Source organism: Pseudorasbora parva, chromosome 9 (genome assembly GCF_024679245.1).
Source record: "Pseudorasbora parva isolate DD20220531a chromosome 9, ASM2467924v1, whole genome shotgun sequence".
Lineage (NCBI taxonomy): Eukaryota > Metazoa > Chordata > Actinopteri > Cypriniformes > Gobionidae > Pseudorasbora > Pseudorasbora parva.
The window spans coordinates 20,954,029-20,978,551 of record NC_090180.1 but is presented as its reverse complement, the minus strand read 5'-3'; the positions used below and the strand labels follow the sequence as shown (position 1 = coordinate 20,978,551).

Genomic DNA, 24,523 nt, shown 5'->3' with positions numbered 1-24,523 from the left:
TGAGAGAGAGTGAGTAAAGAGTTTGTGTGTGAGAAGGTTTCACCATATTTGTGATGAATTTTTTTTTAGTGTTAAACAGGGCAAAGTAGGTGGGGTTTGCGTTCTCTTTTGGCTCTTCACAGACGAGCACTTCAATCTATCGCTTAATGCTGTTGCGGAGTGAGACTCTATTCTTTCCAGTGAAATTATAAAACAAAATGCACACAGATGTTCCCCTGCTCTTAATATACAATCATTGATGAACATATTTGATTTTGAAGAAGAAGAAGAAGAAGAAGAAGAAGAAGAAGAAGAAGAAGAAGAAGAAGAAGAAGAAGAAGAAGAAGAAGAGTGGATTAGAATCTGCAACCTTTGACAAAGTTTACAAAAATTCTATCACCAAACCACAAAAATGTAGTTTGCAAATAATCCCAAAATAATTATTTCCCCACTACAATTAGACCTAGAATTCCATTCATTGTTCTGTTTTTTATGCTTCTATAAATTAAATAAAAAAACGTTTTAATTACATGCAAATCTGCTGATTAATGTTTCAAGGTTCCACTTCTGAAGTGTTTCTCTAACATATGAATCCATAGCTTCCTGTTTAAAAATGTGTAATTAATATAAAGTGAATACACAACAATGAAGCATATTGTCATTAATCAACTGGGATTTTACAGCGTGAGCTCCCATGGCCATGTATTGTGGCAAATTAACTCCATGAAAATGTATTTTGCTGCTATTTGGCATTTAAAAAGTCATAAATTAACTAAGTCAAGTTATTTTACAGAGGAATGAAGTTACAACCGTCATTTGTAATTTGCAATACGGTCTTTATATCTTCAACTTTTTATCTTTAGAATTTTGTAGCTAAAACATTTAAAACAATATTGTCATATTTAATGTTACACTGTAGTTGAGATTTGTAGACATTTGAGCTTCGTGTGTACATCGCTGCATACGGCATATCTTCATCCACAATGACTGGACATGGGACGGACGAGGAATATTTCCACTGGATCCTGAAGCTGTGCGCTACGGTTAAATATCTGAAAATATGAATATCTTCCCAAAAATTATTGGAAAGAACAGAGAAAGTGGAGAAAATTATATATTCACAAACGAGTATCTGGAGAAACGGGCTTGTACTGGCTATAAAATTCAAGCATCGCTGTCGTTAGTCGCAGATACAGCGAGACGGCGTACACCAGGTGGAGATAGTAGCAGCAATAGTAGGTTGCTGCCTACTATTTATACTACTACCCCCCCCCCCCCCACACACACACATTTATATATCTAATATTAGGCTAACTTACCCATGTAGGCTATCTCGTGTCACAGTTGCAGCGGGCAGCCGTTGAAATTTGAATTGGCTGAGTTGTTATAGAAATAACCCAATAAGCATTTGGAATAACCCAACCGAATGACCCAATACTTTTAACCCAGCTATTGGGTAAAAATAATAATAACCCAAAGTTTTTTTTAGAGTGCATGTATATAGCTCCTTTGGTACTATCAGCACCTATCGCATTTCTCCAGAGCTCATTTACCTTCCTCCATCCCCAGCTCCTCCTCTCGTCCAGTCAGGATTTGGTATTCTAATTCCCCATGAATCAGAAGAAAATTCCTGAATTATTTTGTACATTTAATATGAACATTAATGATATCTGCAATACATAATTTTTGTTCTGTTCTTTACCCTAATGAGGAGTTATTGCTGCTCTTACCAATGCTAGGCTGCATGGATGCGCAGGGAGTTCTTGCCCAGAACGGAACCATACTGGACGATAGTGGTGGTACTAACAGAACAAAATATTCATGATATCAAAATGAAAATATGTCTTGCTGACCAAAAATATTGAAATTGAATACAGAAATAAATTATTATTTTTTAAAAAAAGTATATATATTTTTTCAGATATTGTTTGTTTGCATGCTTATGCAGTCCTGGTGTAGCTTGACAAAGTGATGTCGCAGATGCAGCATATTCTTCTTGTTTTTCTCATCTCAGCATTAATGAAAAAATGCTGTCTTATTTTCTCTGGGCTGTTGGACTAATGTGGTGTATCATTCACTTTCTTCCATGAGTTCCACAATAACTTTGCCAATGAACATTAATGTATTCTAACATCCGAGCCGTCTACACAGCTGCCCATAGCCCAACCATACAAATTTGCATTTCAAGCGACTTTGCTTTTCTAGCCCTTAGAAACACGCATGAACCACAAGTAACTGATCCGGCACAACAGGGACCCGGTCCACAACGCCCCGTCTGCCATGCAAACAACACAATCACTGTTCTAAAAGCAACCCAGACTTCAGAGCGCTTTTTTCAATCGGTCCCATAAAGCCTTAGGGAGGGAGTGAAGGCTTTTAGCTCTTAGAAAAATGTCCAACATCAATACGTCTCTTTCCTATCCGCAGGTAACATAAGGCCAAGTGTCAGCAAAATTTGTGTAGTGTGTCCCATGAATCATTCATGGTGTGTCCCATGGGGTCAGAAAGGTTAAGGTTGTGGCCCGCTGTCAGGGTGTGTGCTTTCAGACAGGTTGCTGTGTAAGCTGTCAGTAACTCCTAAATAATCGTTCTCACATGTTCCTGCGTGTTTTCCATCTGAATGATCATGACCTGGGGTGACTGTAACAGAGGACAGTTGCACAAGGGATGACACTTTTTCTGAGATTTCTAAACCATTTTTTTGGCCTTTCATATACAGTTCTTCTGCTGTCTAAAGCTAAGCACTTTCAAATTTAAAGTTACTGTCATATCCATTATTGTCAGCACTAAATCTTTAATTTTTAGTCTGTCAAGTCAACAATTCATTTAGCGCTTTTTACAATGCTGATTGTTTCAAAGCAGCTTCAAAGTGTTAACAGGAAAATAATGCAACAGAATTTGATTCGGCTGTACAGCTGCTCTGGAGAAAATGGTGATGTCATCAGCTCATTTCAATTGTCACATAGCAACAATGTGGGCAGATCAGTAATTTAGTTGATATAGTTAATTTAGTTCAGTAATTATTTACAGTAATTATTTATTTTTTGGAGATTTAGTTGAAATTTTAGTGTCCCCAAGACCCCAACTGTGCAAGCCAAGCCAAAGTTGACAATCTGTCTGAAAAGCCTGTGTCAACTTTGTATTGTATTTAAAATAAAATCCATCCACACTTTCTTAATGTTAAGATCAAAAGGAAGGCAAAGACAAAGACTTGGCACTTCAAAACCACATGCAATCCTCAGAGGCATCTGTTTTAGGGCATCTCTCACAAACTTTTTTTTTTTTAACAAAATGAGATTTAAGACAAATTATACATTTATTTCTAAGACTAAATGCCACACATTTCTTTGTGAAATTGAAATATATTTTATCTAATGCACTGCACTACACTGCCATTTTAAAATGAATCCAAAAAGAAATGTTACTCCAAGGAGATCTTCAAATGGTGTTTTTTTTGGTAGGAGGCAAGTGGTCTGTTGTAGGGGGTGGACACTGGCACTGGCGTTGATGCACAATTCTGCTTTTGCAGAAATAAAGACTAAAATAAAGTAATATTATTTTAGATTTGAGTATTATGTTGTACAAACTCAATTCCAAAAAAGTTAGGACACTGTACAAATTGTGAATAAAACCAGAATGCAATGATGTGGAAGTTTCAAGTTTCAATATTTTATTCAGAATACAACATGGATCACATATCAAATGTTTAAACTGAGAAAATGTTTCATTTTAAGGAAAAAATAATATAAAATAATAATAATTGTTTAAACTAGTTGATTTTAAATTTCATGGCATCAACACATCTCCAAAAAGTTGGGATAAGGCCATGTTTTGGAAAATGCAAGGTCTTCACTGAAAGAGACGGCATCTGGATGGAAGCATATATTGTTCTAGAAATTGTATATACCTTTCAACATTGATGGTGCCTTTCCAGATGTGTAAGCTGCCCATGCCACATGCACTCATGCAACCACATACCATCAGAGATGCAGGCTTCTGAACTGAGCGCTGATAACAACTTGGGTTGTCCATGTTCTCTTTAGTCCGGATGACATGGCGTCCCATTTTTTTCAAAAAGAACTTCAAATTTTGATTTGTCTGACCACAGAACAGTTTTCCACTTTGCCACAGCCCACAGTCCATTTTAAATGTGCCTTGGCCCAGAGAAAACACCTGTGCTTCTGGATCATGTTTAGATATGGCTTTTTGTAATTGGTCTTCCAGCTGTTCCATATATTTACATTTAAATTTTCCGGACTCTTATTGCTACCTGTCCCAACTTTTTTGGAATGTGTAGCTCTCATGAAATCCAAAATGAGCCAATATTTGGCATGACATTTTAAAATATCTCACTTTAACATATGATATATTATCTATATTATATTTTTAATAAAATATAAGTTTATGAGATTTGTAAATTATTGCATTGGTTTTTTATTCACAATTTGTACAGTGTACAACACCTGTCTCACTCTCCTTCGTGCTAGTTTGCACGCACCTTCCTTAAAGCTAGCTACAACTTGCTCGCTGCTATAATCTTGCTTGTAAAGCGAGGTCACAGTATACAGTAAACGCCCCTGCTGTTTAAAACATGTATCATGATTTATTTAAAGGTGCCCTGGAATGAAAAATTGAATTAACCTTGCTATAGTGAGTTCAGTACATGGACATCACATACTGTGAGTCTCAAACATCATTGCCTCATACATCTTATGTAAATCTCCTAAATCCAAAACACCACAGAAAAAAAAGTGATTCTCAACATAAGGCCAACCATGACGCAAGCATTGGGGAACATTTATATGAACGCCCCCAATATTTGCATCTGTCCAAACATGTTCATTGTCAGGCGGAACTGTCGTCACGGAGCTGAAACATCAGGACTGCAGCGTCACTCGAGTATAGCGAAAATGGCATCTCTCATGACACATATGTAATGTTTAGGCTGTGCCTCAACCATAAAGTATGGTTGAGGTTTATTAAAATCGGATACCACAACAAATCGTTCATTTGTTCGGCCCATTTCAAGCAAGCTTCGCTCAGCGTCTTAAGGGGCAACTGTATTCCTGCAAGCAGTAAGTAATTTATCCACTTATTGACTAGCTGTTTAAGCAATTTCTTATTAAATTGAAAGTTTCTTAGAGAGACCGAATTGTCTAGATAACGCAAGATGCTAGTACAGTAACAATAGGAAACTCCAAGTACCATACAAAACTAAATAGTGTGTCTAATGACAAAGGGTAATATTATTTTGTATTACAAAATATAGCCATAGATACATTGCTTAAAGATCGTTCACTCCATCCTTCTAGCAAACGTCACCTTTTCCACCATACAAGTTAAAACGATAGTCATTTGACAAGGCTATTAATTTAGTAAAAATATAAGGATGTAATTAAACACAGACCAACTGAATGACACTTTAAGCAAAACATCGCAAATGGAGATTGATAAAATGCAGCTTACTTGTTTATTGGTGTTTTCAGATCATCCGTGCGCGAGAGAGAGCTCGCATGCATATGGTTGCCAGATTGGACATGTTTAGGTAAAACACCTATTTTGGGAAAAGGATGTGTTTTTTTCACTGAAATGCTCTGTTTGGGGGATTGAAATGACTGAGCTCTTTCTGGTGCGCGGATGATCTGAAAACACCAATAAACAAGTAAGCTGCATTTTATCAATCTCCATTTGAGATGTTCTGCTTAAAGTGTTATTCAGTCGGTCTGTGTTCTGGTCAGGACTCACGAGCCGCTTTACTGAACTGCTGTGAGCTGTGAGCTGCTGAAATAAGCCAATCAGAGCAGAGCTCAACATTAATATTCATGACTCTTCCAAATAAGGCAAAAAAAGAGCATTACATCCTAGGGACAATTTATAGGGTTGTAAATGGACCTGTAAAACTGTATCTGGACAATTGTTGCCCTTAAATAAGCCACATACCCTCTATGTAGATATCAGAGAACAATTTAACATATTGTTTCAAATCATTCTAGGGCACCTTTAACGTCTCAACCCAGTTGAATCGTCACACATTTTTTATTGGTTTTAAACCAGCTCGTAGTGAATTATGCCCCTAATCTTTATCGTTTTGTTGCTGGAGAAATCCTGCGTTTGCATCTCTCTTATTTACTCACCTCTTAGTCAGTGGGAATGGCTAAAGAGGCAATGATGTAGAAGTAGGCATTGATCTTTTGCAGAGGCAATCTTTTTTTGTCACGCTATGTTGTAGTAATGTGACAAAATCCAAAACAAGTAGGCTAGTTTTCTGAGCTTAGCAATGATAGCTGTTTTTGGACTAATGAGGAAGTTTTGAGTTCTGAAACATACAGGATGTTTTATAGTACAATGACTTCTTATATGTCAAAAGATCAACAAACATATTATTTTGTAGGTTCATGACCCCTTTAATTTGTGAAGTCAAGGGCAACTGTAACACCAGTTGGGTAATTTAAATGAAAATAAAATGAACATTTAAATGCATGAATGTTTTGCCAACCATTATTACATATTCGGGTCTTTAGCGACCCAGATCTATATCTAAAATTGTTGGATCTCTACCTGTTGCGATATAATAAAATTCTCCTGATATTAGAGTTACAATTATAGAAGAATAAAATAAAGCATATTTTGTTACCTTTTGGAGCTTGGAAGAGTTCAGCTTGAGCAGATGTTTCCATCATCACTGTCATCACTCATCAGAGCTCATTTTTCAGCACATTCAGCTTCTGGCTCATATTCGCCATCTCAAAACTATAATTTTCAGCATTTTTAAAGCCCCACTTGGCTACTTTTGCTCTCGGGGTCCCCCTACAGTTTGGAAAAAATAATGTCCTCAACTACTGTCGTAAGCTGTCAGACTCATCCTACAACAGGGGATGCCATCGCGCGTGCATTTGTTGACATGACAACCCTGATAGCCCTGAACTAGTGATGCGCGGTTCGTCTCATAACCCGCGGACCCCGTATGTCTATTTAATGGTCGCGGGTGCGCGGCGTGTTGTAAAAAATATACAGTGGTGCGGTGCGGGCCAAATAACTTCATAAAAGCGTCCCGCAGGTCGATGCAGCACTAACAGTTACCCTGAAAACTGCAAGAGGAGTTCTTCTGGCGTCGCGTGTGAAATGTCTTCATCCCAGGTAACGTTACAGTCAGTGGCATATGTTTCAGCATGTCATATGAATATAATTTCATGGGTTTTATTTTTTTCAAACGCCAAATAATCACGATACTCACGTTTACAAGCCAGCGTCATTATAGTAGTCTATTGGTTACCGTTTTACAGAATCTATATGATACTTCAGTTCAATGTTTGAGTGGTAGCTCACCGTAACAAGCATGACAGCATCGGTCGGGCACGCCTCCCTCAGCTCACTCCGACGTGCAAACCCTGGTCACATTTTGATCCTCGTCCTGCCTTTAATCACATCACTTTTTCATTTCCTCTTATTGCTTTCCTCCAACAAAACCTTTTCTTTCTTATTTGTCTGTGCTGCTTCGGACATGACTATATTATCCGACGAACAAAGTTGGGCTCGCACGTCCGAATGTAAGGAAGTGTGTGTGTTGGTGGAAATGACGCATATGCCGTAAAGCAGTCGAATTTTGTAGTTCTTTTCTTTTTCTCGGGTTACTACCCGAAACCCGAAGTTTAAAAGTACGATTAAAAACGATACAGACCCCATCAGGCTATGGCAGACGTGTCATTCAACCTATTGTAAGTCGATTTATCATCACAAGAGTCTTAAAAAATATATTATGAAGGTTGAAAAGTTACCTAGTGCTGCTTTAAAATCAATATTTTGATCACTGACAGCTTCTTCACCAGATCCACCATCAAGTGACAGTGACACTAATATTTAATTGCGTTCAGTACTTGCTCTGGGTTAAATCACAGAGCCATTTCTTTTTTTTAAATTCTATTTATATTGTTTACAATTAATTGATTGAGGAATACTAAGAAGGTTGCGGTCTAACTTAAAAAAATAATGAGGAGGATGGAATGATGTCCTGGGTCACTAAAGACACGAGGTTTGCGTTTAAGAGTTAAAATGGAAACAGAAAATTATTTCATTGCAGCATCTTAATTAAATTTGTAACATTAACACCTCAAAATTATGAAGTCCTTTGGAGGACAAGCAACACACACAAACTAGATTTTTTTTTTAAAGAACACAGGCGTAACACAACACATTACATAAGACAATAACCAACAGAGGTCGAAACTGAAGAGCGATTAACATGTATTTAATATGATACAGTTGATGATTGTAAGCAACCAGAACAAATAGGGACACAACACATCCCGAAACCAACGAAACTAAAAAGAGCAAAGAAACAGGAACTGAGGGAAACAGAACAGAGCATATCAAAAGATGAGTCCATAGAACTAAACATAATCATGACACAAATAAAGTGCAACCATATTTTCTTCCAACCCCTTCTCTGTTAGAATAACAAAGGGATTTACCTTATAGTGATGCAGACAGAGAGTTTCTCAGTTGAACCCTATGAAAGCATTCATATCAAAGTGCCCTTTGAAGCAGTTCTTTTTTGGTTTGGGTTCAGCCATGATTATTCTTCCTTTGTAGTCCCTTACTTTGGCATCATGCATGCCATATGGAAATTGTCCGTGTTGACCTGTTTTTGGGAACTTCGGATCTATACTTTTTTGTCTCTTTCTATTCTTTTTTCATCTTTGTTTGCAGGGTATTTGATTGAGTATGCCATTAGTGTATTTTATAAGCACAGGATTATGTTCCTACATGACTCTTATCAGAGACCATAAAATGTGCCTCCACTGACATTTATTTTGACAGAAATATGCGACTTGCCCTTTAACAATGAGCGATGTTTAGGCTGATAGCCATGCCAAGGACATAGTGCTATACTAGGCTCTGTCGGCAGAAGACGTTTTATTTAAAGCTTTGTGCATAACATTACCTTCACACATGCATATTAAGATATCTTTTTGGCCTAAAATAAAAGTGGTGGAACAGAATCCCATGGAGGCCCCTGTTTGACACAAAAAACACGTGATTTTTGTAATAAATAATTTATAGAATAGTTCTGAAGCATCTTAATGAATTTCAAGGTTAGATGTAATCCCTTAAGATTTATTATTACAATTGTTTATCAAGTATGATATCACTATGCTGTTCTAGTATTTACTGTGTGTGTTCATATTGTCTTTAATGTTTATTTTTAAGCCCTTTCTTTAAGGATATGTGTATAATCTATTCATGTAAGATGGCAAGAACACAAGATTACTAGAATCAACAGCAAAACCTAGAAAGGTTAAAGAATAATAAAAAAGCGTAAAACCCAATAAAATAATAATTATTAAAATTAATAATGACTCAAAGAGTTGCTTAATATCAAGCAGTCGTAAGATCAATATGCTTTTGTTAACTGAAACACAAACTTAATCTCAAATTGACGTAAATATTTGTCTCCAGCAGTTCTCTCATTAAAGATTCATTTGCACAACATTTGTACACAATTCCATCAGAATATTGCTGAGAAAATGTGCACATTTTTATTCTAAACAAGATGTTTATAAATTAAACATGAATATATAATGTATTAAGCCTTTCAAAGGAAAGTGGAAAGGGGAATTAAATTAAATTTAAGTGAAAACTAAACGAATGCTTGACCATGGTTCAACTAAACTAAATTAGCAAATGTAACATTTTTCACTAGTTATTAGACATAGTTTATCTTTATTTTCACTTGTTTATGCTTTTTAGTCTTGGAAAATATAGCTTACGATAAATAAAGTTTATCCCACAGTCCTGAAGCCAGTAATTTATGCATCATCTCTTCTGCATCTTGTCACAGAGACTGTCTGTTTTGACAGGTGAATCAGGACTAGTTTTGGGTTTTATTATGTTTACTGGAGTTAGGATGCTTAGTGGGGGAGGCAACATTAATTCTGTGCTTAAAATGCCACACACATTTAAAAAAAAAAAAAAAAAAAAGCTTGAAGAGTTCAGTTTATCAAGGCTTGCAGTGGTCTGAATTTTTGTATTCCATCTCTGGCATACCAAATGGAAAATGAATTCTCTCTCTCGTTCTCCTTTGTCTTTCAGCATTGTATTAGCAGTGTGCATTGAATATTGCAGTAATTACAATACCACATGCCATTTATTCAGAACTAAATTAAATGAGTATATAAATTAATAAATAACTTTGATTCAAATAGGGTTCCAGGCTTAATGTGCATATTTTTAAAAGCCCATTATTCATTCTCTTAGCAAAACGTATGTATTTGTGTATCCATCCCTAACTGATTAGGATACCACAATGTAAACCATTTGTTTATGTCTTCCAGCAGTTTTGAGTAGATTTAAGTAATTTCATCTTGTTACTTGTTAATCTTCCGTTAATCATTTATTTGATGGCACGCGCAAGAAGATTTTTGTAATGTTTTAAAAAATCTTTTTGAAATCTGTGTTTTTACAGAGGAACATATACTGCATTAAAGTGATAGTTCACTCAAAATGAAAAATTCTGGGATTAATTACTCACCCTCATGTCGTTCCAAATCCCGTAAGACCTTTGTTCGTCTTCAGAACACAAAGGGAGATGTTTTTGATGATCCGAAAGCTCTTTGACCTCTCCATAGACAGCAATGTAATTAACACTTTCAAGGCCCAGAAAGGTAGTGAAGACATTGCTAAAAGAGTCCTTGTGACTCCAGTGGTTCAACCTTAATTTTATGAAGCAACAAAAACACTTTTTGTGTGCTAAAACAAACAAAAATAATGACTTTATATTAAAGAATTTTGTTCCAGTCTGTCAGTTTCCTACGCAGTTTACGCCACAGTGAAGCGTTTTCGAGTTCTACGGCAGCCGATGCTGTTCTTGTGAGCACCACGATGCATGCGTGTGATGATGACGCAGGAGCTGCATTGCTTTTAAAACAGAAACAGGCAGTCTAAAAAAAGTCTCATTTTAAGTGCATTAATTACCACTGCTTTTATTACACATTAATAAATTATAATAAACTACTCAGCACTGTCTCCAAGGTAGAATGGAAAAATCTAGGGCAAATTTACTTGTGCCTTTAATCAGCTGGACTTTTTTTGTGATACAAGCTCTGGTCTGCTTTGTAACACACTTACTTAGTCATTGCTATTTGCATTTGGTGTCTCTGGCTCTCTTTGTTATGACCTTGTTTTCAGGCTGATCTAACATATCCAGAGGTGCTGAACTCTGCATGAGGCTTTAGATCAAAAGTGCTAATGCATGAAGCCCAGTCATAAAACAAAACAATGGTGTGATAGCATAAACATTTCAAATAAACTATGCTATTCATTTATCAACATGGTTTATTGTAACTGTCAAAAAAGCTTGTGTAACGTACATAATTCATTTTCTGTTCACATTTCAGCATAATATTTCATTAGGTGCACATTTAATAACCTTATATTTAACATGATAACCTAATTGCTTAATGTATAATGCTAGATGGGGAATGTATTATATTGAATAGCAGTGCTTAACTTTTAATTTATAATATCATAATTGTAATATATAATAATCTAGTGTGTATTCCATGGATATATTCTTTGTTATTCTGCCCAGATTGGCAAATGAAATCCAAGCACAGTCCAGATGCTGCAGAATGGTTTAATGACTACTAACTCAGTGACAGTGTGTTCCTGCTTCAACTGACCAATCAACATCACTGCAAGTTGTTTGGAAGAACAAGTGAGAGACTATGACTGCACTGAAGTGACCCTCAATGTTCCCTGAAATGATTTTGTGCTGGTTGTGTTCCAGACGTGGTACTGAACGAAAGATCAGACCCTTGAATTTGATGCAGGCAGCTACTGTTAAACTTGTGGAGACAGTCCAAAAAAAAATGTTTCAGACAGGATCGCTTTGGCAAATTACTTTCAGTTTATTGAAACACAAGCTATATTTGACGGTATGATTCCTTGATGTGGGTTCTTGCTCCATAATTAATAGAACATGCAAGAGCTTTAGCATTACCCCCCTCCCCCTCCCCCCTCCAATCAGCTTTCTGATTACTTAAAATAGAAAAAATAAAGAATTGTCGATTTGTTACATTAGACTGACCAATACAACGGCTGTTTTCAAACGGATTGCCTTCTGATAGATTGTTAAAGGCAGCATAGATGTATCCTTCACTGCCTTTGATATCCCACAATCCTATGCATTCCATTCAGAGACAGAGCTAGAAAAAGAAAGATGGCATCTGAAAGTTGTGGTTGCTGCTTAGTTTGTTTGTAAAAGTACATTTCTGACCAACATTTTCCATTTCTTATGTAATTTCTAGCGAGAAATTACTACTGTAGTAATTTAATGTAATATTTGAATAACTGTACACCATCATTAAATTCCCGTATTTATGGGACGCGATTTGTCCCTTATTTTACATAGGAGCACACAGTTCAATAAACACGCAGGGATTTCGCACTGTGGAGAATACTAATAGCAAATATAAAGAAATATATTTCACAACAAGATGAACATGTGCTGTAAAATTGCATTTTTTTTTTAAACTTGTCGAACTCGAGTCCGTTTGAACACAAGAATAGCACTTCTGAGAGTACTTCGACCCTGTGCAGTAAAAAGTCCCGCCTGAAAAATCTCTCATTTCTGTCAATGGGGGGGAGGGGGAGATGTGAAGGAGGATGTTTCAGGCGGGGCTTTTTACTGCGCCGAGTCGAAGTACTCTCAAAAGTGCTATTACGGCATACATTATAGTTATCCTTTTTAATCTGCTTCGAAAAGAGTCAATTTTATTTTATGTCATCATACTTGATCGTTCAACTATTCGTGTAACTGTAGTTAAATAGGGAAAACATGGAGGTGTTTGGTCGCTTCTAACTTGATCTCTGTTTGGTACCATAGTGAATGAACTGGGCTTAGTGGGCTAAGCTAAATGCTAAATGCTATCTTTGCTAGTGTTGTAAAAAGAATTTACCAACACGATCATCATTTTTGAGAGAAATAGTAAAGGTGAATGCATATATGATCAACTCCATTTAGGGTTAGAACGAATTCAACCCAAGCGCTTTTTGGTGCCAGGAATAATTACATTGCAGTTGATCATCTGTCAATCATTGTATAAAACTCGCCCTGACAATTTGATTGGTCAGAACAGCTTTGTTCGAGCATAGTTGCTCAAGTCCAGACTGAAATTTCCGACCACAAATGTTGTGAGTTAAGTAAGTTCAGCTGGCATCCAGGCTAGATTGTCTCTTCTTCTACTCTTTTTATGTGGATAGCAAACATTGTTACATTACCGTGTGCGCCCCCCACTGGATTTGAGCGTGGATCGCCTGTGACTGACTGTATTAGTCATCTGACTGTATGCATGAACCATGATGTCCATACTTTGAAGGTTCAGGATGAATATATACCGTTACACCCCTACCAGAATATTAATGTTTATTTAATAAAGTTTTCACTGGAGCAAACTCATCCTTGAGTTTTCTGTGAAAATTAAGACTGGTGGGTTTAATCAGACTTCAATGTTGCAATGCGCTTCTTTAAGCAAACCAGCACTGAGAGTAAACTTACAAATCCCTGTGCTGGGACACACATACATTTATTTATACAAACTAATTTTACAGTATTCAATCCTATCCTGCTAGTCTTTGGACTGTGGGGGAAATCATGGAGGAAACCCACATGGACACAGGGAGTACATGCAAACTCCTGCCTCAGTTTAGCCCTCTGAGCCAAAATAACTTTTAAAAGACACAAGGCGGGTTATCAAAACAAAGATCAGGGCAGAGGGGAAAATGGTTTGGGCATAGTTAGATTGTGTATATCTAGAAGAGTAGGGGGCTGTGCACTGAACCCTGAGGCTGGTTAGTTGACGGGATTTAGACAGTCCTACAAGAAACCTTGGCTACACCCATAAGGCATAACTCAAGGTAGTTCCTGTCATCTTTTTACCCCACAGACCTAAAGTTGACTGTTTCTGATCACATGCCTTGGTGGTATACTTTATCTTACTTCAATTTACTAATTATTATATTAGTCAAAGCAGTATGGATTTAGCCAATATCTTCAATATCAAATTACATTACAATTAAAGGCAAATTAGAATATCCAAATACGCCAAAAATAACTTGTGCATCATCTTTACGTTAATTTCCGTACATTTCTTTTTTTCTGGTGATACACTTAGGCCCCATTTACACTGCATGGTTCAAGTGACCCAATTGTGTGGTAGAGATCGGTTATGACATGTGAACATGTAAGCATAAAAAAAAAAACTCAGATTTAAGCCTCACCCATATGTGGTAATAAATCCAAATATAAATCAGATACGTTCATTTGCGTCTGCCATGTAAGCGGTAAAATGGGATATTTCCCAGTAAATGCAAGTTGTACGTCATTGAATGACGTCAACTCAGGTGGACATGAACTGCATTCAAGTGCTCTCCTCTTTTTCCCCGCCTTACGAGAGAAATGTTTTGCTAACCTTTAAAGATGTGTGGAAAAGTGCGGAAAGCATAACATTGAATAATCATTTTGTCTGCGTCCAATGCATATCACGCCTTTTTAATTCCTTTTCCGGTTAAGAACGTCTTGGGCCGTTTCGCCAGTGTACAGCGTAAATGCAAATATCAGATACGGGTCAAAGAAATCGGATATAGTCACCAAATCTGAATTGTGCATCAAGACCTGCAGTGTAAATGCGGCCATAGTCTCATTTCCATTTTAAAAGCCAAATGTCTATCATTTGCCAAGCACTAAGTGTTTCTGAAGGCTTTCTGTTGTTGTGTTTCACTGTCACAGAACAGAGATTCAGTGGTTGTCTTATCAGTTCTTTGTTCCCAGTAGAATAAAGTGAGTAATGTAACATTTAAGGAGGCGTAACTCAAATTACTTCCTAATTGTTACTGATCTGCTGGTCAGCCATAAGCTATTGATTGGCCCCTGCCACCATTATCATGTCTTGAGCAATGGTAAATTGTTCTCAGATTTGCAGATCAGCCAAGCAGGGCAAACATGCTCTAATTTGTTAGGGCAATCTCATGGCACTCAGCATCCCTTTGGTATTCTAGGCGGATGAATAGAAAGACCAGGGTGATAGATTTAATGCCATGGTGTTGATGATTAGTCATTACACTCCTGGTTAGAAGGGGTAAATGTTTAAGGGTCCTGTTAAAGTACACACTCTGCATACTCACATTTTTAGTATATTTAAGCAGACTAAGCAGATGTTATCTTTTTACTGTAGTTCTCAAACTTTTCAGGCCAAGTAATACCTTTAAACATTTATTTACATCAAGGGGTGCGTAAATATTTGGTGAAAATCTTGTATTGACAATGCAATAGTCAAGTCATTTTGTAAAGTAGACTATGAAGGCTTGCAATGCATGAATTAAATGAACCTCTAATGCTAATTAGCCCCATTTCTCTTCTTTTCTTTTAGCCGTTGAAGCTGCATTGTGAGGTTTGCAGTATAGTGTCCAGCTCTGGCCAGATGCTGGGGCGTGAAGCAGGGACTGAGATCGACCAGTCCTCCTGCATATGGAGGATGAACAATGCACCCACCCGGGGCTTTGAGAGGGACGTGGGCCGCAGGACGGACCTGAGAGTGGTGTCTCACACTAGTGTTCCTCTGCTAATACAGAAGCCCCAGTACTTCTTCGGCCAGGGGAACGAGACCGTCTATGTGGTCTGGGGACCTTTGCGCAACATGAGGCAGGATGGCAAGGGCATTGTGTACAACATGCTGCGGCAAGCGGTGGAAAACTACCCACAGGCTCGCATCTACGTCACCACAGAAGAGCGCATGAATTACTGCGATAGAGTTTTTAAAAAGGAGACAGGCAAAGACAGGTGAGAGCGCTTTAAACACCCCCTGTAGTTAGTTTCCTGTTTGATGCACTGTGTCTAGGTAGTAAATCTTGCCCATTAAACCTCTTTGGCCTCTAGCTCACACAGAAACAGAATACATCATCATCAGCTTATTTTAATTTCAGGTGAACTAATGTTATCTTTTACATGTTAACTCATAATGTCAGCAGTCAAACATTTTAATGTGTATGATTTTACAATGATAGCTTCTTCACTTTGAATCACAAACTCTAAACAGAGAACTAAGTGTGTAAATATGTTATTTGTACAGTGCAGTTTGACAGTAGAGTACTGAATTGGATAAAATCACTACTTACTGCTTGCGGGAATATAGTTGGAATTGTCCCCATCTTCAGTATCAGATTCTGAGCGAATCCTGCTTGATATTGTACCAGGTTAGAAAAACTGTCTGTTGTGAAATGGGCCGAGCAAATGCACAACTTTGTTGCGGTATCCGGTTATAGATAAACATCAACCATGCCTGTTGACATTTTGTTCTGTGGGAAGGGTATGAAAAGTAATCCCATCCCCTACACAGTCTGGAACATAATATTTAATTCCATGATCTGCCATTTTCACTATCCTCGCTTGACGCTTGTTTCTTCACAATACCTGCTCAACTTCCAATGATTCGGCTGTGCAGTTCCGCCTGGCCTATAACCTAGGCTGGCATATGCAAATGTTGGGGGATGTACATATTAATGATCCCAACTGTTGCGTCACAGTCTGTGTTATGTTGAGATTGACCTATTTTTCCGTGGTGTTTTACATGCAGGAGATTTACATATGAAGGAGAAAGCAATGGTGTTTGAGACTCACGGTATGTGATATCAATGTAATGAACTATTTTTATTCAACTATGCCAAGGTTAATTACATTTAATGTACCTTTAATCAGCCCCATACAAAACAAACTGTGATACACTGTGTATTCTGACACCTTTCTATCAGCATTTACTTCTGGAGCAATTTGAGCTACAGTAGCTCATCTATTTGATCGGACCAAACCGGTCAACCTTCACTCCCCATGTGCATCAATGATCCTCGGCTGCCCATGACCCTGCTGCTGGTTTACCACTGTTCCTTCCTTGAAACACTATTGATAGATAATGAGACCACTGCAGTCCAGGAACACCCTACAAGAGTTGCCGTTTTGAAGCAGTTGTCTAGCAATCACAATTTCAAACTCTCAAACTCGCTCACATCGCATCCTCCAAGGACAACGCTTGCCCATTATTCCTGCTTCTAACACATCAACTTTGAGGACAAAATGTTCACTTGCTGCCTAATATATCCCACCCACTAACTGGTGCCATGATGAAGAGATTATCAGTGTTATTCACTTCACCGGTGTGTGTGTATTAGGGCTGTCACAATATTAGATTTTTCACAGCACGGTTATTGCGGCCAAAATAATTCACGTCATCAATATCACGATATCTATAGAAACCATGGCGGAAAAAGTTATCAGTCAAAATAAATTGTACTTTTTTATTTATTTTATTTTTTATAATTACTATAAAGGTACTGATCAACACAGGGCACAATGAGAGAAAATACTGACAAGTTCAATACTATGATACATAAATATTAACATCAAAACTGATACTTTAAAGGAACAAGCTGATTTTTTAGCTGATAAGGACTTTAGCTTATTCACTGTTATCCCCCAGAGTTTTCCATACATACCAATTTTATTTCAGTGCTTGCCATAACTGTCTGACGCACCCACCGCTAGCCTAGCTTAGGACAAAGACTGGAGGGAAACGGCTCTAGCTATAGCCTTCTGCTCAATAAGTATCAGTATAATAACATTTTCCTATTTACATGTTGTGATGTGTATAGTTACATCGTATACTAAGACTGACAGAAAATGAAAAGTTGCGATTTTCTAGACCAATATGGCTAGGGACTATACTCTCATTCCTGCGTAATAATAAAGGAACTTTTGCTTTTTAAGGAGCTGTTTTCTTTGAAGCCAAAAAACTCCCACACTGGCGACTTACTTTTTTCGGGTGTGGAGTGGAGAGAGCCTCTCACTCTACAGCTCGGGCGACATGGTTCTTCTTGGAGTAGCTGCGTAACCCCTGGTAAATATTATCAAACATGGCTGTAAAAAGTATTACTACTGGTAGCATGAGGCGATACCTGGACTCTACAGAGGTTGCACAGGCAGGTCAACTCCTCCAGGATTGCACATCAATATGTGCCATTGCCAGAAGGTTGGCTGTATCTGCAAGCACAGACTCAAGAGCCGGGAGGAGATTCCAGAAGACATGCAGTTACTTTAGGAGAGCTGGACAGGGCCGTAGAAGGTCCTTGACCCATCAGCAGGACCGGTATCTGCTCCTTTGTGCAAGGAGGAATAGGATGAGCACTGCCAGAGCCCTACAAAATAATAATAATAATAATCAGAATCAGAATCAGAATGATAATCATAATAGTTAATTAAATTTATATAGCGCTTTTCCAGACACCCAAAGAGCTTTTTCATATAGAAGGGGGGAGTCTCCTCAGCTACCACCAATGTGCAGCATCCACCTGAACAGACAGAGTGATTAGGCCCCCATCACTATACTGGGGAATTAGGACCCACACAGACCACAGGGTGAGCACCCCTGCTGGCCTCACTAACACCTCTACCAGCAGCTACCTGGTTTTTCCCATTTGGTCTCCCATCCAGGTACTGACCAGGCTCAGCCCTGCTTAGCTTCAGTGGGAAGCCAGTCTTGGGCTACAGGGTGATATGGCTGCTGGCCATATGGCATAATGACCTCCTGCACCACTGGTGTGAATGGTCTCTGTGCTCTGACGTTCTCCCTGTCAACTGTGGAGAATGTTTTGCTGCTTGTAACATCATTTAGCATGAATGTACTGCAGTGGGTACTAGGTTCATCCTGGTGCATGACAATGCCGGCCTCATGTGGCGAGAGTATGCAGGCAGTTCCTGGAGGATGAAGGAATTGATACCATTGAATGGCCACCACGTTCATCTGACCAAAATCCAAAAGAACACCTCTGGGATGTGTTCCTGTCCATCCGCCTTCGCAAGGGTACAAATCTAAGAGTGTCTAGGAGCTCAGTGATGCCCTGGTCCAGATCACCATCAGTCGTCTCATTAAGAGTATGCCCCGACATTGTCAGGCATGCATATAAGCATTCGGGGGCCATACAAACTACTGAGTACAATTTTGAGTTGCTGCAATGACATTTCAGCAAAATGGACAAGCCTAATGCATAATTTTTTCACTTTGATTTTCAGGGTGTCTTTGAAATTAGTCCTCTGTAGGTTGATAATTTTCATTTCCATCAAACGATGTGGTATCCTTTCATTCCTAACACATTACCCAGTCCATATTAGTATAGATTTTCAGCATGACATTTTCCTCCTATTGAGATCTGATGTGTTTTTAAAGTGTACCTTTAATTTTTTGAGCAGTATAGGCCTTACTGGCAGACATGGACACATTGATTAAGACAGATTTATGCACAAACATGAGTTCCAGAATGCCAGTTCTGCCAGTGCATTTCATTTTATCATGTCACATCTGAAACCAATGTGTTCATTGTCCTCTTTAGATATGCAATACAGCTGTAAAATCTTTAGCCTTCTGTAAAATGCCACTTCAATAACTCAAAGTTCTCAGGAAGGCAGAGTAGGTAAAATCTTCCTTGTGTTGTTGTCAACATCCCAGCGGTACTAAAGGTGAGATGTCGTCAGAAGAAATCAATGGACTCTCAAGGTTATTTGAGTTCTGAAGAGCACTCGCTGTGTGCTAATGAGTCTGGCACACTGTGCACTCATAGCGCAGGAATTAATCAGCTGTTGATATTACTCATTACAGTCATCAGACCATAACATAACACCCTCATGAATGTTTCATTTGAAGTCGAGCGCTCACAAAGTCAGCAGGTTCACTGTTACTCACTAAAAAGTTGCCAAAAAAATCTCTATTTCATGGAGAGGCTTAGATTACATTTGATCAGTCCGACTGAAATGCTGCGATAGTTCTGCCTTTCAAGAGTAATCCCCACATGATAGTCCTAATGCTGTTGTGTTATAGCACAGATAAGAGATATTCCTAAGGAGGGCTAGAGAGGATTATCCTTTATCCTACATCAATTCCTTTAGAGGAAAAGCAAGCAGATAGTGATGTCTCTAACAGCGTGCTGCAGTTTGTACATCCGGTAGGTGAGATGTGGCCATTTACCGCATAGAGAAGAGCCACTTATAGTGTGAGTGTGAGTGAATGCATGGCCATGAGCAGATGTGTGTGTAATATCAGTAATAAATCAGCCTTAATAGAGCAGATCGGCATGTCAGGAAACAGTTGGCAGCAAAGCCTTTGTTTTGAATCATATTTTAGGAGCAACCTCGCTTACAGACGACACCTGCGATTGGACTGTGTAGTTGAGAGGCACCGAATTATCACTAATACAGTCTAAAATCACAGAAGACTGTATGTCCCTAGATGCTGTTATGTCAGAAAAAAACGATACTGATATATCAAGTATGAAGTCAAACATGGATCCCACTTTATATTATTTATCTTTTAACTACTATGTACTTACATACAAAAATAAGTGTAAGGCTGTACTTGTGTTCACGTTGTATTGTAAACCAATGAGGTGGGATACGGGTAAGGGACAGGTTTGCTGGTATGGGTAGGCTTAAGTGTGGGTTAACGGGTAATGAAACGGTCAACAGTGTAATTATAGATGTAATTACAGAAATTAATTGCTGTTGTGTCTTGCATCCTTTAATAACTCCTTTCCTTTGGCATATGAAGTTGCACCAATTTCACGCTCTGGTTAGGTTCTACTGAGAACTATTCAATATAGAGTAGTATATGGCCACGAGAGATTGCAGCCTGTCACTTAACACACTTTTGAATCCTTTTGAGGTCTTCTCAGACAGTAATGGATTTAATGGCTGTTCGTTTTTGGGTCGAGTGTGAAATAAACAGTTTGGTTTATCTTTCCGTGTATTAATATTTGTCTTTACTGGATTCATTTCAGCACATACAGACTGCTGTCAGATTTAGCATTATGTTTCAGGGATTAATGACATGATGCATATCTGTTTTAAATTATAAATAATATTGTTTAATAATAATACAATAATAATTTTATTTTTCTCTAAAGGTAAAGCTGAAGTTAAGGTAAGGAGTTTTGAATACTGGCTTGTTGTGTACTTGCTAAAAAAATATTTTGAATAATTTTTAACCAAAAAAAGTTACAGACTGCAGCTTTAATTCATGCATGTATCACAAAATACATTTGTGCTGCCCATACAAGCCTGATCTATAAACCTTACACATATCGGGATTTATAGCTATTTAATTTTTTTTTTTTTTGTGGAACATCCATCTTTCAGGATTCTTTGATGCATAGAAACTTATATATATATATATATATATGTGTATATATATATATATATATATATATAAATATATATGTGTATATATATATATATATATATATATATATATATATATATATATATATATATATATATATATATATATATATATATATATATATATAATGTTATATATTATAAAGGCTAGGTTATTCTAGGCTTTTAGCATAGAAATATTGTTGATATTCATTGCGTTGAAATAATTTGAAAGAATATTAGCTGTGGGTATACCATTGTTCTGCTAGCATGTTTTACAAAATACCAAGGTACTTCAACAAAAACCTTTATTTTGTCAAAAACACCATGATCAAAATTAGAGAACAATAACCAATGCAGCAAAAACAACAACAACAACAACAACAACAAAAACATTACAGCTAAAATGTGATGCTTACAGCAGTCAAAAATTAGTAGGAAGTATAGAGGCCCTTGCTTTGAATGAGCTCAGCACATCTGCGGCCACATGGCATCACTAGATACTCACCATGCGAGATCTTGGGCAACTCTTCTTCCAGTCTCTTCCACAGTTCGGTAACTGTAGTGGGTTTCTTAGCCATAACTTTGTTGCCAATGATTTTACATAGATTTTCAATGGGGTTTAAATCAGACTCTGGGCTGGCTATTTCATTATTTCAATATTCTCAATTTCATGGAACTGCTTTACCCGTTTTGCAGTGTGATAGGGGGCATTGTCTTGCATAAAAATTGCGGGCTGATTGGGAGATGCTCGCAGTGAAGGAACCACATTTTGCCAGAGGAGGTTCTGATAAACAGGTTCTGAGGTTCTGCATATAGCTTTATAATAGGCCCAACTCCTGCTGCTGAAACATCCCCAAAACCATGCCATTTCCTTCTCCATCTTTCACTGACTTCTTTGGGCACTTTGGGTTCAATCTTTCCCCAGTTTGATGCCGAACATAATGTTTCCCATCAGACACAAATAAATTAAACTTGCATTATCACTAAAATGAACTTTGGACCAGTTCTCCTCTGTTCACACAACATACTCCTCAGCAAAGGTTAGTCTAGCCTTTTGATTCTTTCTGCTGATGAGAGTCTTCTCTTAAATGACAAGACACTATATGGCAAAACAGATCCTTACTGTGTTCAGCTCTGAACTGGCGAGTAATTCCAGCTGCAGTGTTGAACTGATTCCTCATTGAAAGTCTCCGCATTGTCCTGTCCTCTCGTGCATTTGTCTTGCATACCTTTTTGGGTACTTTAATGAATTAGTGTCTGTGTAAAGCTTCAATATTTTAGAAATTACAGATTTGGAATGACCAACTTCTTTTGCAATAGCTGAAAGGGTCATCCCTTTGGCCTTCATCTGGACAACCTGGTGTAGGGTTTCAGTAACCTTAGAGTGGCTTGCCATTTTGCAAAGTCAGTGAAAATTGGAAAGTTTGCTTCAAGTTAAATAGGGTTTGCCAGATTATTATGGAAATTAGCACCAAGTGCCAGATTAACACCCAAAGCTTGAAGGTATCTGCTGCCGAAGAGGCCAAAAGGCGAAACCGGGGAATCAAGGAGAAACTGTCTCTCTCTCTCCCTGATCCCCGGCAGGTTCAACCAGAGATGTCTCTCCACACACCATGCCAGCCATAGAGCGGCTGATAGCGTGGGCCATCTCTTTGGTGATGTGAAGAGACAAATCTGTTGCCTTTCTCAGCTCGGTGACATCCTCCGGAAAGGGTCCCTCGCCCTCATCGAGCTCCTTCAATAGGTCGGCTTGGTAGGCCAGCAGTAACACTAGGTTGTGCAAGCAACCAACGCGACCAGCCGCACCATATGCCCTGCCCACCAGCCTGGATGTTTCACGGCATGGCTTCGAGGGCAACGCCGGGGCCTTTAATGAGGTGTCGGGTGAGAGGTGGCTGGCGAGCGGCAACGCTGCATAGCCCGCCTCAGCCACTCCCAGTATATTTGCAAAATCTAACACTGGAGGATTGATTAAGCAGGCTGAGAAGGGCCTTTCCCATGGTCAACACATTGTGCAGATCAGGGAAGAAAGGGAGACCCCGGTGCGGAGGTTGAGCCCTGCACTTGAAAAAGCGTTCATCCTGCTTATTTAGTGGCTGGATGTCCAGAAATACTGATTATTGTTAGTTTTATCTTAGGTCCATTAAAAAAGTTCTATTGATTTTGGTTTTAATGTTATTAAACAGTAACTACGAAATTAAAATTACTTAGAATAATTAATTCTTTATAATTATTTTTCATTGTCAATTATTGTCAAACTAATGAAGTTGTTCTCAAAGTTTTACTGAACTATAACAAATAATCAAAAAAATTCTAATCATTAGGGCATGTTGTAGTCCAGATTAAAACATAAAAATGTTTAGGTTTGAAAATAAATAGCCTATTAAGTCTTTAAGTATTTGGTGCTGTGATGAACAACATTGAGATTACAAAAAACGAATGAACTTCACTAGCTCGGTTGCTTTTGTTTGCAGGGTTTCCAGGGTAAACGCTGCATTCTGCAGTTCATCAGCGCCCTCTTTCATCACTGAGCATGCACTTCATTCAGCATGTCTCGTTCACTAGTTCATGTGCTTCTCATTTACATCTGAGCTTGTGTCCCTTTGACGCAGAATACAGTGGTGTTGAGCATTTATACGGTTGATGGGCAAAGTATTCTTGAGTACATTATACATTTTTTTTTAATAATTGTTAATAAATTATTATTTACAATATTTTGAAGTGCCCACGATAACAATATCGTGCATATTCATTATCGTGATAGATCGCATTACCGAAAATCGGCACGTCTACTTCCGGGTATTCCGACACTCGCTACGTCATGACGCAACACCAATCAGGATTGGCCATTTTTCATTCAACTTCAGCTTCAGGCGCGGCATGCTGGGGGGATACCCCAAACTGTCCTCTCTATGACGCAGTGCGAGTTCCTGTTAAAAGGGAACTGAACATTATCCTGCTGACTGTTCATATGTAATAATAATAATAATACAAGGGAGAATATGGAATTTGGACCCTAACCCCATGCAGGAGTTTATTCTATACAAACAGGTAAGTATTCAGGTAAGAGATTTCAAGATTTCAAATAAAACATAACACAGTTTCAGGAACTTAAACAATGCATGCTGAAAGAAAAGCGAAACAAAGTCTTTATCGGAAAACAAGATTACTAATGGTAATACTCTGAACAGAGAAAACTTAGCTTTAGAGTATTTTTATAACATTGTATCCCCAGCGACAATGACCAGGAACTGTTATGGAGGCAAAGCAAAACTCAAATGCAGAAGTTGG

The 24,523-nt window shown here is 38.1% G+C and overlaps 1 protein-coding gene across 3 annotated transcripts in view; it reads left to right on the top strand.

The window, feature by feature from the left end:
* Window positions 1-24,523, top strand: part of st6galnac3 (ST6 (alpha-N-acetyl-neuraminyl-2,3-beta-galactosyl-1,3)-N-acetylgalactosaminide alpha-2,6-sialyltransferase 3) — a 131,109-nt gene that overhangs the window by 59,418 nt on the left and 47,168 nt on the right. For 2 of the 3 annotated variants that reach the window (XM_067454293.1, XM_067454292.1), the window contains one exon: window positions 15,405-15,814. In XM_067454293.1, the coding sequence (XP_067310394.1) occupies window positions 15,405-15,814 (410 nt within the window). Of the gene's footprint in view, window positions 1-11,575; window positions 11,693-15,404; window positions 15,815-24,523 lie in introns of those variants that run through there. The other variant, XM_067454294.1, reaches the window with a different exon arrangement.